Source organism: Gavia stellata, chromosome 1 (genome assembly GCF_030936135.1).
Source record: "Gavia stellata isolate bGavSte3 chromosome 1, bGavSte3.hap2, whole genome shotgun sequence".
NCBI lineage: Eukaryota > Metazoa > Chordata > Aves > Gaviiformes > Gaviidae > Gavia > Gavia stellata.
Genome location: NC_082594.1, coordinates 101,783,926 through 101,797,678, shown reverse-complemented (window position 1 = coordinate 101,797,678; position 13,753 = coordinate 101,783,926). Strand labels below are relative to the sequence as shown.

The window sequence follows — 13,753 nt, the reverse complement described above, 5'->3', positions numbered from 1 at the left end:
AACTGTTTAAGACACCAAAGCACAGGTTGGTACCAGGTTGGGCTGCTGTCCCCTCAGTGTCCGGCCCAAGGGGTTTCCCTGAGAGCCCATCTCCGGTGAACAGCTAGCTGTTGGCAGCACAGCTTGCGTGAGGGCAGCGGGCTGGGAAGCAGTTGCAGCAGCACCTCCGCTGCCAAGGAGTGAGGGGCAGCTGGAAAGGAGCCGGCAGAAGCCGACTCATTGCCAGACATACCTGCCTGCCTCCTCCGGACACGACACGTCCGAAACGATGTCCCCTGGCTGCTGCTTCTCCCCTCAGTGCAGCCCGGCAGAGGATGGGGGTGCCCATTGCTGGCACCGAGTAGTCACAGTAATACCCTTCACCCCCCTTTTTCCTTGGGGGGGGTGGGTAAAACTTGACATAAGAGGCAGGATGAAACAAAATGGTGGTGTCATGTATTCAGCTCTATTTTAAGCACATGCTAGCAGCATTTGTAATCCCATTTTTACAAAATACAGAGTAGTTTTCTATCTTCTTGTTGCTGTAAACTGTACAGCACTGGAAAGCAGTGCTCTGAGTAGGAGGAAAAATACAATAGCAGCTTTTGACCAGCTTTCATTTTGCCACCTACGAAACAAGACTTTTCTAACATAGCAATCCAGCTGTTCTAGCATTTCTTAAAGTTTTCATCCCCTGGCAGTGTTTAAGGCAATAGGCTAGTCTGGGTTTCACTACCAAGAAAGCCAGTGGTTGTCGCAGTACCAGAGGCAGAAGGCAGCAGAGGGTTATCAGAGGAGAATCCTTCGGGTTGATAGGGAGAATTAGACGGTTTATCAAGCCGCAGGAGCATCCCTCGCCATGTGTCCCTCGAGCTCCATGGCAGAAACCTGTCTGCTCCAGACCAGGTGCTCGTTTCCAGACATAGAGCTCTTTGTGAAGGTGAGCATTGTAAAGCAATCCAATGGCAATGTTTGTTTATGGAGAACTTTTTACTGTATTTGAGATTCATTTGATAGCGTTGAGGAAGGTGAAAGAGCAAGCAGAACTGGTTTCATTAATGTGTGTTGTTTGGTTATAAGGTCTGCAAACCTTAATGAACTAACCTATTAACTAAATGATACACCTGTTTTTTCACTTCTGCGCCCTTACATTTAATCTGTTTTAAAACTGCACTTTAGGAGAATCATATGAAGGGCTTGAAGATTAGACCACTGATCTCTTCCAACAATGTTGTCTGAAGCCTAACTTAACCAATAGCAACTATGCAAGACTTTGCCTCATTTTAACGAAGCCTCTTAACAAAATGCAGTACAAAGTACATGAGAACAACACTTCTGTGGCCACATGTATAGTGAGTTGCACCTCTTGTGCTTTACACTGACACCTGATGATTCGTTTAGCTAGAAAGGAAAGACCGTCATTACAGGGGCACACAGAAAGAGAGGTTACATGACTTGGATACAGCTACACTTCAGTCTTAAAAGTGGGAGCCTTGGGTCTATAATGAGGAGGGATTAGCCAGGGGGATGTGGCACTTGTGCTTCATTAGTCCTCAGTTCAGCAAAATGCAGAGGCGGATGGGTTCAGCTGGAGCAAGGCTACCACTGAACTTCCCTCCTTCTCTGGGGCCCACACAATTGTTTACTTTGAAATTCTTAATTATTTGATTAATTCTGTTTATTCCCTTAAGTGCTTTAGACGTTACATCTCAATTTATGCTGGTAAATCTTTCTCTATTTGTTTCCTGTGATCATAAACTGATTTAACTTGTTTTAATCTTGCAGTGACTTAGGTAGATTTATGTTCGCATAGGCAAATGAGGTGGAGACTATTTCCTTTGGAAGGACTGCTGTGATTTAAATTTTGTTTTCTAACTTATGGCACTATTCATTATGCATTTTAATGAAAAACTACGTCTCCAAGATGACAGGATTCTTCATCATATCTATGTGCATGTTTGGAGAAGGATATGAAGAAGCTTTGCCTGAAAAGATGTATTAGTAGAGATGAGCAACATGCTGTATGTACTCGTAGCAGATCTGGGTCTTCTGCTTTCCTACTGCATCTTACCTTTTTTTTTTTTTAATTGTAGGCTGGTAGTGATGGGGAAAGTATTGGAAATTGCCCGTTCTCTCAGCGTCTCTTTATGATTCTGTGGCTAAAAGGTGTCATATTTAATGTCACAACCGTGGATTTGAAAAGGTGAGATTGTAACCAGAGTTATCCTTTTCCGAACAACTTTTCCAAAGTGGTGATTTTAAAGGGTGACTCTCTTGATAGATTTGAAATGCATACCGTGGCTTGGCATTACATTACCAGTCTGGATGCCTGATTCCTCTTTAGGACTAATTCCTTTGAAGCAGTTGAGATTTTAATCTGTTTTGCAGTAGGTCTCTGTAATGTAACACAGAAGTTTTTGGGGGTTTTTTAAGCATTTCAGAGCACATTCAGATACGGGCTAGCCAGTTCTTACAGCACCGGTGTGAGGCCGCTGGCTAAGTTTTATTTTGTAAGAAAGATGTAGAGCAGCCTGCTATTTTAAAGGTGAAGCAGTTTGTTGCAATTAAGTGTAGAAATTGCAAATGTGGTTCCTGTTGTCATTAACCCCATCTCCTTCCTCCCATTAGAAAGCCTGCTGACCTGCAGAACCTCGCCCCGGGAACAAACCCCCCCTTCATGACATTTGATGGCGAAGTGAAAACCGATGTCAATAAGATCGAGGAGTTCTTGGAAGAAAAGCTAGCGCCGCCCCGGTACCGTATTCCTGGCCGCTTCTCTTGCTTTTAGCCCCTCACGGCCCTTGATGGGGGTCAGTGACCAAACCCCCTTGGTTTTGGCAGGTCAGACCCTCAATGAGCTGCATGTGTTATAATTGTGAGTGGGAGGCTCGGGGGAGCTGGTCCGGCCGCCACGGCGGAGCTTGCACAGAGGGGTAACTTTGACTGGCGTGAAACAGCGCTGAAGCCCGGCACCGTGCAGGGGGTGTCCCTGGGGTGGCCCCAAGATGCCGGCTGCGCTCCTCCTGCTGCCCTCGCCTTTGCCGCAAGTTGACTGCTGTGCCACCGCAGTCATTCCCAAGGCACAAAATCCACTCGCTGCAGCAAGCATGTGCAGAAGCCTGCATGCCACTGCAGAAACCTGACCTCTTTTACTCCACTTGTGTTTGTTTGAGGTTTCCCTCTTCACACTATACAAATAATTACGCTCACTGGGAGCAGGCAGTTGGAAGAAAAGGGCAGTGAAACCCTCCCACATGGCAGACGTGCTGGGGCTCATTTTAAGTGGCTGGGTGGGCCCATCTTAGCACACAGTGGGATCTGAGTTTCGGACTTGTCCTCCCCCACCCCAGCAGCTCTTCCCACCTCTCCCCAAACCCTGCTGTCCCACCATCAGCAGCATGGTGTTCCCCACCCACACACCTTCTCTCCCCTGGGACAGCAGTCCCCTCCGCAGCACCCCCTTCTCAGGCAGCCGAACCTGACTTAAACTAGGCAAGCAGCTGCTCCCCTCCACTTTTCCCTTCCTATCTGCCCCTGGCAACCACAGCTGCTGGACTGGCTGCTCTGAGCTTGCTCATGCATGAGCGGGCCAGGCGAGGAGGCTGGGAGGAGCAGCAGCTATTGCGAATGGGGACTTTCCCTCTGCTCCTCCTCATGGCAGGGGCCATGCTCCACGCAGCCTCACCTCCAGCGGAGGAGGCCCGGGAGAGGCACTGGGCTGTTTGGGCAGTATTTGCAGCGTGAACAGTCATTTCTCATCTCCCTCAGGAAAAGGAGGTCATCCACATGGTTCAACTATGGTTTAAATTTGCACTTGCTAAGTGATTTTTAGTTCAGGACGGTTCCCTTTGAGAGTCCTATGTGGCCATATATTGTGATGCTGCAGTGTAAATAATGTATATTAAATAATTAGTGGACATGAAAATAAAGGCTAGTTGTGTAACTTCTTTTTGTTTCTTTTAACTCCTCAGGTATCCCAAACTTGCACCAAACCACCCCGAGTCAAACTCTGCAGGAAATGATGTGTTTGCAAAATTCTCTGCATTCATAAAGAACCCAAGAAAAGATGCCAATGAAAGTATGTGCTGCAATCCTTTCGTCAGCCTTGTTAGTTACTGGAAGAAATTAGAGCTGTACAATTCTAGCACACTGTGCTTGAAAATATCCTGTTTACAGCTTAGGTTAAACAGTCGTTTTCAAGAGCATAAAGGCTGTGGAAATCTGTGCCTATTCACTCTTTTATTTGAGGATTCCCAAAGTTAGTTTACGCAGATACCACTGTCAGCATGGAAGTACCAACTCCAGCTCCTCCTCATTTCTTCAGCTCTCAAGCCCGTAACACTGCATCTTCCCCACAGCTCTGCTAAAAGCACAGCCCGCTTGGAGACCTTACCTTTCTACTCTATTTCTGTAAATAATGCGGACTCTAGCCCATCTCTCTAGAGCACTACCCTTACTACCACCTTGCATTAACTCATCTCTGTCCTCCAGCTCTCAGCCCTGTTCTCTTTGCTGTTAGGTCCTCCCCTCTGCACAGCAGCACACGGGCACCACCAGCCCACAAAAACCCCAGCCAACCTTTGCCAGCCCCTGCTGTCCCGACCCCACTCCCGAGCGCTCAGCTGAAAGCACAGGATTCACGGTCCGGTTTCCTCTACACCCCAAAGCAGCATCCCAGGGGGTTGCTGTCGTCGTTCCCAGCCTTGCTGTCCTGCCTGTGGGCACGCGCTTGCCCTGTGGCTCCCAAGGCGAGAATCAATGTGAAGGCAGAGCCTGCAAAAGCACACCCTGTAGAGGTGTTTGAGGTGCCATTTCTGGTAACAGAGCCCCAGTCTGGTTTTTCTCAGAACCCCCTTTAGCTACTTAGAGCTCTTATCCCAGCATTAAGTTTTAAGCTTAGGATAAAGGAATTGCAGGAGTTGGCATGGCCGGGTGTCTGCGAGCTGGGTTGGTGCCAGGAGACAGGATGCAGAAGTCGCCTTTCTGCTTGGTGTCAGAGAGACCTTGGTACAGGCTTGAATGACCTTTTTATTATCTTAACCTAGATTTGGAAAAATCTTTGCTTAAAGCCCTGAGGAAGCTGGACAACTATTTAAATAGCCCCTTGCCCGATGAAATTGATGCTTACAGCACCGAGGAGATCACTGTTTCCAGCCGGAAATTCCTGGATGGAGATGAGCTCACCTTAGCGGATTGCAACCTCCTACCAAAGCTCCATATAATCAAGGTTTGCATTTGTTTTTTAGCTTCCTGAAGAGATGGGTGACACAGAAGCTCAAGTCCTTTTCTAAAAGGCAGAGGTATCCTTTATCTGTTCTGAGGCCACACAGTAGCTGTATACAGGCACTGAATGCTAATGAACAAGGCCATTTCATTACAGCACAGTTAGGCAGATCCTCCAATTGATGACTCTGGAGTTCGAATATCTGGTTTTGTATCTGGGCTGTGACTGCACTTGCTAAGTCTCTCACAAGTATTAAATGAGTGCTATATTCAGTGCTGTTGAGAAGTGTTTTCATGTGCATTTCACGTGCAAAGTGCTATGGACCAGTAAGATCAAATGATTTTGTCCATGCTAATTCAAGAAGCCAGCAAAAGCTGAAATTTGCACCTGTCTCTCCTTCCTTTAATAAAAACATCTTGCTTTGCTGAATATCATCACTAGTACCGATAATGCTGGCAGGGTAGCCACCACCCACTGCCTTCCAGTCAAGGCTCCCAGCCTCTTTTTGCAGGGCTGTGGAGCATCCACACACACCTAACAGTCCTGGTGACCAAGATGTCTGGGTGTTGTCACAGCCTGTCCCTGGCCTACTCTGCAGCCAACCAGGCTCTCTCTGGAAGAGAAATGGCCACACTGGAAATTCATCTGGTTTTCAAACAAACAAGGTCACTTCAGAAAGTTCCCTTTTTGAGTACCATATTGGCAGAGAGGGAGTGGGTTGAATTGCTTTCTGACACCTCCACGAGTGAAAACTTTCCCCAGAGATGTCGTGGTTGAACCTATTCCAGAGAGAGCAGCAAGGGAATGAGCCCTTTCCCATGCCCACGCAAAGCTGAGGCACAGCGGAGCGCAAGAGGTAGCAGGGCTCAGCAGAGCCAATACAGGGAGAATCACCTTAAGTCAGGTGAATGTCTGAAGGATGATGGAGGATGAATGTCACACCATCCTTGCCAGCCAACAGGGAGGGATTAGGTATTGGCCAGTAGTTGTTTTCCCTAGCCATTTGAAATTTAGTATTCTAATTCAAGTTTTTCCTTTCTGTTTCAGTGAAAGTATCCAAGTGTGGGCCCTGTAAGATTATTCTGTTAAATCTGGTTTATGCTAGCTCCTTTGCTGTTTTAAGCTGCATCTCTTCCAGGTGTGGTCTACTGGTCCACATAGCTCTGCATAGCTCTAGCAGAATATTAATACCAAATAAATCCTTTTAAGTGAATTAGCTTGTTAGGTAGCTTACCCATGTCTTCTGGGGTTTTTTTGTCTTTCTTTCTCCTTTCCCTTTATGTTGCATATAACGACAGACTTACACATTGAAAATTAAAAATGTTCATAAAGAGTAGATTGGGGTTTTTTTGCAGATCATGTGTGTAATGATATTTTTCTTTTTTCTTTTCCTAAAAGGTTGTTGCAAAAAAATATAGAAATTTTGATTTTCCACCTGAAATGACAGGGATTTCAAGATACTTGAACAACGCATATGCAAGAGATGAATTTACAAACACCTGTCCTGCTGATCAAGAAATTGAGTATGCCTATTTGGATGTTGCAAAGAGAATGAAGTAAACAGAAGATGCCTCCATTCTTTATTACTTCTGAGATTTAGATGGGCACCAGCCAAGATGGAAAAAACAAAAGCCAGCATACATTCTGCAGTGTAATTTTAAGTTCTGCTATTGGCCAATCCTTCTTTTATAATGATTGTATAGCATTATTTGCTCATTCTTAAATTATATATGTATATGTTTGTGTGTCTGTACAGATGTCTGCACACATGAATGTCTGTTGTGCATTGCAAGTTAAAGGCATCAGTCAATGTTAAAGCATTTGTTGAAGTTAGGGAAACAGTGTAGGTCACACAATTATAGCAATATTACAGACTAGTGACTTATGCTAAATTGCTGGATTTTGAGAAGAAATAGCCCTGTTTCTAACACACATTTAACCTGTCATTATTGCTGCCTCTGATCTCTGTTTCACAGTTGTTGCCAAACTTCACAATTACTGGGAGGGTTTCTGTTTGCTTCTCTGCAAGCCTCGGAGGGCCGCAAGCCATCAGCCGGTGCCCATGCAGCACCCTGGTTAACCCAGGAGAGAGGCCAGCCTGTAGGTGGGACCACACCTGACTTGCCAGAAGCCCTCTCCTCTGTGCTAGAGACCTGCAGGGCAGGTCAACAAAGGACAACTCCTTTTCACCTTGCATGAGTCTTTGAAATTAAAAATAAAGAAAGAAAAATGCCTGCCTCCTCGTCTCTCAGGGCTGCATAACCCATCAAACTTCCGTCCCGGTGCTCCCAAAGAGAGGAACACAGGCTGTCACTGGCCTATGGACTCTCTGATAATAAATATTTGGCAAGGGAGGAGGGAGAGAATTGGTTGTCACCATAGACAGAAGAAATGGGTGATCCTACTGATACAGGATCTCTCTCTGTCATCCTTCCATGACTCTCATTTGGCTTTGGAAAGCAAAGAGGAGGAGAGGGTCTAAGAAAGAAATAGTCCATCTGTACTTCCTTTTCCTGGTTGAGCTCCAGCATATTGGCTTTTCCGGGGCAGGACTTCATTGCTGAGAGCTTTACAGCTGACAAGACGCCTATCTATCAGGAACAACATTGACCTACCTCCTGCCTTACGCAGGGGCTGGATTAGATGAACCCCTTCAGCCTTGCATCAGTCTGTGTTCAAGGCAGCCAGTACTGGTGAGAAACACCCTCTGGCCTGACATCAGGGAGCGCACTATTGGAGATGTATGGATTACAAAAGGTGACATCCACAGCTGCTTTCTGCTGAGCAGGCCCTCAGCAAGAACACAGGAGTAGAGGGTGCAATGCTTTAGTCATAGGGTCACCTGGAAGTTTCCTTCTGGTAGATTTTGTCTGTAGGTACAAAATAGATGTGAAAATGGCTAAAAACAGCCTTTGCAGCACCTATATCCATAAAAAGACTGTTATAGACTAGTCATTCGTCCTTGTCCATGTCAAACACGCGCTTGCTTTCTAACAAAGCATTACTTAACAGTAATATTCAGTGTCACATATATTGTGTCTGCGGTGTCTTTGTCTTACAGACTACACAGTTCTGATGCAAATGTGCTATCATCACAATTATTTGTAAGCATTGTTCAATATGCAGTTTTAGTTTGCCTTTAGAGAAAACAGACACAATACCTTTCCCCTCCCATCCTCAATTGTGAACTCTCATATCGGGCTTGATAGCTGAGCAGTCGTTCATCACATATTACTAACTGTTACTTTGTATTTTCAAATACATACATACATACATATATAAAATATATTAAAAAATGAAATCTATATTCTCTTTTCATATGCCTTACAAATTTAAATAGAAAATATACAAATTAATAAGTAATTTGAACAGTGTTCTGTCTTTATTTCCTTGGTAATTTCCTGGTACGATGCATTGCAACAGTGGCCTGGATTTTAAGAAATAAGAGGCAAAATTTAACCCAGCTTTGATTTTGGAAGAATCATGTATGTCACAGAGCTGCAGTGATTTCTTGGGAGCAATACATACTGGCTGTGCCCGTTACTGCTGAATAAAAAACCAAAGTGCCAGGGTATAATCCTTGACCACTGAGCCACCTAGCACAAACTGTCCCACATCCACGCTGGTTTGGGGCTGGCCACATTTGTAACCATTTGTTCTTGGGGAGATCTACTTGGGATGATACAAAGCAGCCAGGGACTGTCCACGCTGCTCAGCAGCTCTTGCAGCAATCCAAATGCATGAGCCTGCTCCTGGCCCTCTCTTACTTCTCACCATATATACAGTTATGGCTATTTATCATCAATAAATAACAGAGAGCCTGGGCTATTCTCTGGGCCTGAAAGCATGTAGCAATGTGTGGTTCACATCCATATGGCTCTTTTCTACCTCCTGGAAACAGGGTGGCCATGCTGGTTGTGGAGAACCGTACCTATCCCCAAATCGTGCCTGGATGTTGGTGAAAGCAATGCTTTTTGGCACAGGTCAGAGTATTTGTAACACAAGTCTTGAGGTTGATGAAGATGAATGAAAACGTGCGTGTGAAAGCACTAGAAGAAACAGAAAAACAAGGGTTAAAAAAAGGAATAGGTTAATCGCTACAGGGCACTGTGGAAGTAAATTAATTCAAAGGACCTGATAGGAAGATGGCAAAGAACAAACTTGAAGCTTCAAGCTATGGTAAAGAGATGAGGAGGAACTGGAGGGGAGCCATAAAACATCCTGATAAAGAAAACAACAGAACAACGGGAAGCGGGAATTTTGCCTTTGACTTAAAGACCCTGATAGATCCCTAGACAGTATAAAAGACACATCCAAAAGAGAGCTCATGTTCATCAGCCAAGAACCAAAGAACAGAAGAGCTGTGCCAGGACTTCACAGCTGGTGGCACTGGCCTGCCACCTCACACACAGACTGCCTGGGCAGGTGTCTAGGTGCAGATGACCCATGGGACACTGAAAGTGAGTAAAATACGTGCCATTTAGAATAAATTTCACCCTTCTCTTCCATAAGGTCCCACACTGGCTTCCTTCCCCATGACCCATAGTAACAACTGCCCCATCGCCTGGCCCTGCCTGCTTTCCCAACCCAAACACAGCACTCGTGTCCGCATCCAGAGCTGGCTGCAGCTCAGGAACTGGTGTGCCATGGCTCAGTGGCAGCCCATCACTGTTTGACCTTACTGACTGAAAAGGGCAAGAGCCATATCTGCCTGATACACCATACTGCTTTGTGTTATGCCCATGTTTATGGTTTATAGACACCATGAAACTTCTTTTTGCCTCCAGATCATTCATTTAACCTCCCTCGCCCTGTCCTCTTTTTCTAAGGCTTCATCAGAATCACATTCCAGTAGTGTCAGGTGAAGGGAAAAAAGCCTCAAACACTCAGAAAACAGGTGGGTTTTTTCCTTAAAATCTGACATTGCTTGGAAGGATATTTGATTAAATGCTTGTAGCCACTGATAGTTTTGAAACCTAATGTTTTGTGGTTTCCTTACTCCTCTTACTCATGCAAAAGAAGTTCATGGCTCCAGTCCTCCCTGATGGATTGTTGGGCACACATGATGCTACCTAAACCAGCATGTTACGGTTGGTGTTTGCATATTTCAGGCCACACTGAGAGAAAATGTGGGTAGAGACGTGATAGAAATGACCCAGCATATCAGAAAACTGAAGTCACTTCATTCGTCCTGGGATGGGGTAAGCCAAAGTGTCCGCACAATCCCACAGTAAATGAATCCATATCCACTACACATTTTGAGTGTCTGAGTTTGGTCTTTCTTAAAACACATTATTTTAAGAAAATACCTTTTTCCATATTTGAGTTATTCTATTTTTAAAAGACCATTGAATTATTTTTTTTAAAACACTTTACTTGAAAACAAATTAGATGAGATAAAGGGAGAGAGAAAGCAACTTGTGGTGTTAACGGTGTCACCAGCTGTCTGAGTTGCCTTGACATAAGACGTAATATCTAGACACAGATTTATAGTGCTTGATCCCATGCCAGGGCAGAGATCACGCTCCATTATTTAAAAGCATGTTTGTGGAGATAAAGCTACTGATTTCCAAATGCTTTTTAGCACAAGTAGTTTTCTGTGTGGTGTTGCTTGTACAAAAAATGTTTTTGTTATATTATAATTTTAAATACAATTTTTACATGTCCCTTTTAAACACCTATTATACACAAGGCAAATATGGTCAGACAGTTACTTTATTAATTAATCTGCAACCACTTGTGTAGAAAACTCTTCAAAATTTGAAGATTTCTTTCTCGACTTCAGTATCTTAGTCTTCAGCATGACCCATCAACTTGAAGGTTAAACACTACTTGCGCTCAACACAGTATTTCCAAAAGCAAGCTGAAATAAAATCAAATGCAGGGTAACTAACTGTAACATATTTCCTCCAATGCATTCTTTGTTTTTTAAATATCTTCAAAGCAATGAAAAAATAAACCTCATGAAAGCAAGTTAGTATCGCTCATCTGTATCAACATGCTATTTGTTTGAGCATAAGCAAATATCTACATTTCACAAGCTCTTTACAACTGGTTGAGGTTTAGTTTAAAAGCCAGGATTTTTTCTAGGTTATTAGAAAGGTTATTTCTAACCTGCCAAGAACCAGTTATCAACTGCCAGGGTGAGGCATGACCCTGAAAGTTCAAGTCAACAGAAACTATCCACAGCATGGTAGAGCCTTGTCTAGGTTAGCAAACTTCCCTCTAAACCAGCCACCCGAAGAGCTGATATCAGCCAATTGCTGCCAGCCACCCAGATGCCCCCCGTGGACCCTTAAAAGCTACTTAAAGGCTCAGAGTGGTTCTGTGGACATTCACCGTGACTTTACTGACCACGCACAGGAGCTGCTGCCCTACAAACTGAGTTTCCTGCTTAGAGATCCTGAACACCTGGCAGGGCTAGGAGAGCAGAGGTTTGCCACTGCTATGTTCTCCTGTCAGCAGTCTTAACTGGCATCGTATCCCTGAACTACTCTAGGTTGTCTTATATGACAAAGACCCAAATGCAGGCCCTGCTCAGGAGCGATGGGGTAAAGCAAGCTGGTTGCTAATGCATGGCTCAGGTCAGCATTCAGTTTTTGTTCACTAGCAAACTGCAAAGAAGTGAAGGAGCAAGGTTTTTCCAGGTCCTGACCTAATTTGGACTCCTGCTGATTACGATGTTTTTATTGATGAGCAGAATGCAAACAGAAAAATCTCTTCTGGAAATTAACTAAGAGAAACAAGAGTTTTATTTCAAAATTTGAAAATTGTTCAACTTTTTGATTAAATCAAACCCATGACCTGAAATCAAAATAAATGCTCCTTTTCAAAAAATGAGGGCATTTGTTTTTCTTGGGTTTCTTCCTTCTATCATTCCCTTCCTTTTTATTTTATTTTTCTCAGTGATGAAAGGGGAAAATGAGAGCTAGCAGTACTGGAGAAGAAAAGAAAAAAGACCACAGAATACCAAACCTTGGTTTTCAACTCAAGATTAAAAAGTAAAACAAGACCTAAACTAAACCTGTATCTTCTTTTGTTGAAAAATGTTTGAAAAGTTGCTTTCATCCAACCTCTTGTTCTTCGTTTTGAAAGCACCAAGCTACTAAAAGTTTCACTCCTCTCAAGCGATCTGCAGTGAAGACAAGGGGTCTCTAGAGGTGAAAACTCTGCTGGTCCTTTGCCTATAGGAATAATCACAGAACAGTTCCTCCAGCTGACGCCATTGTAGGACACTGAAATAGTTGTAAATTGCTCCAGGTAATGAAGCCATACTCACATGAGAGGCTACAAGGATTCAGCCAGACACAGGTTGCAAGGAGGATGCTGCACGCCAAATACCCCTGACACAATGTATAGGCTCTGTGTGCCTCACACGTAACTGTGCTGTACTAGAGTGTTACAAGCCCCTCTGTGCCTAAGGATGCCTGAGTTAACAGGCTGCAAGGCGATAAGGATGTGTCCATACAGTAAGAGTATTCATCATAATACCTTGTGATGTGGATAGAAAGTCCTACCATTGCATCAGTACAAGTCTTCCTGAAGGTTGCTCCTCTGCTGGTACCACCAAACCCTCCTCTGATAGAGCTCACATCACTGTGGATGTAATTTGAGCTAAACTGAAGGCCTCTCCCCACCTCCTCCCTCTCTCTCCCATCTCATTCTAGATAAAGCTTGTGCCTTGGGATATGTGGTAGCAAAGGCACACCCAGATAACTGCATCAATGAACTGATAAAACAGGCAGCCTGCTGAACCACAGGTGCTGCAGAGGTGAGAGCAGCTGTAGCAGCTAACCACGTTCCTGCGTCCTCATGAAGACAGTCACCTTGGCTCTGCAGGCTTGTGCGACAGCACTCTAACCTGGTTCAGTTGTCCGAAGTGCCTAAGTTACCCCGATTTTCACCAAGATGATGCTCTGTCCAAGTTAGAGTACCCTGCTTCACAATAGCCTGTTTGTGTCATGTAGACACACCCCTAATACCACAGCAAGGTGGTTCTCACTGAGTTAAGAGTTGTTTCTAGACAAATGTGGGAAAGCACTGGAATGCTTTAGTCTCCATCCTCCTTTTCCTTATTCAAAGAGTGGGTTTCTTGCCCCTGGCATAAGCAGCATAGAGTCTCTACCTAGGGCATGCAGAGGAGCTGCTCGCTCAGGTCTCATGCCAGCTGGGGCTGAGTGCACACCTTAAGCTAGAAGCTCTCCCAGGGCCCACAGAAATATAGACCAGAGGGGATGCAAATTCAGTTTGCCCTACAGCGTATTAAGAAAGTGAGGTGAATGGCTCATGTTGTGCTTGAACCCCACTGTAAGAGGGGCAAGAATCAGGAGATCCCACCCAAGGGCAGCTTTGGGCAGGACTGAGGGGTAGTCAGTGTGCAGAAAGAGGCACCAAGATGTAACAAGCTCCAAAACATTACTCTACCCACTTTAATTTATACAATTGGTTTTTGCTTGCTGCTTGGCTTTATAAATCTTCCAGTACATCAAACGTGTGTTATACAATGTTGAAGTGCTGTCGAAGTGAAGTACATCTACCACTATCAATCTT

General features: G+C 44.6%; 1 protein-coding gene across 1 annotated transcript; it reads left to right on the top strand.

The window, feature by feature from the left end:
• The first annotated feature begins 880 nt into the window (after window positions 1-880).
• Window positions 881-6,763, top strand: LOC104252650 (chloride intracellular channel protein 6). The gene is made up of 6 exons (XM_009816340.2): window positions 881-919; window positions 2,073-2,182; window positions 2,608-2,733; window positions 3,951-4,057; window positions 5,025-5,206; window positions 6,602-6,763. The coding sequence occupies exons 2-6, from the start codon at window positions 2,127-2,129 to the stop codon at window positions 6,761-6,763; spliced, it is 633 nt and encodes a 210-aa protein (XP_009814642.2). The 5' UTR covers window positions 881-919; window positions 2,073-2,126.
• Window positions 6,764-13,753: the final 6,990 nt, after the last annotated feature.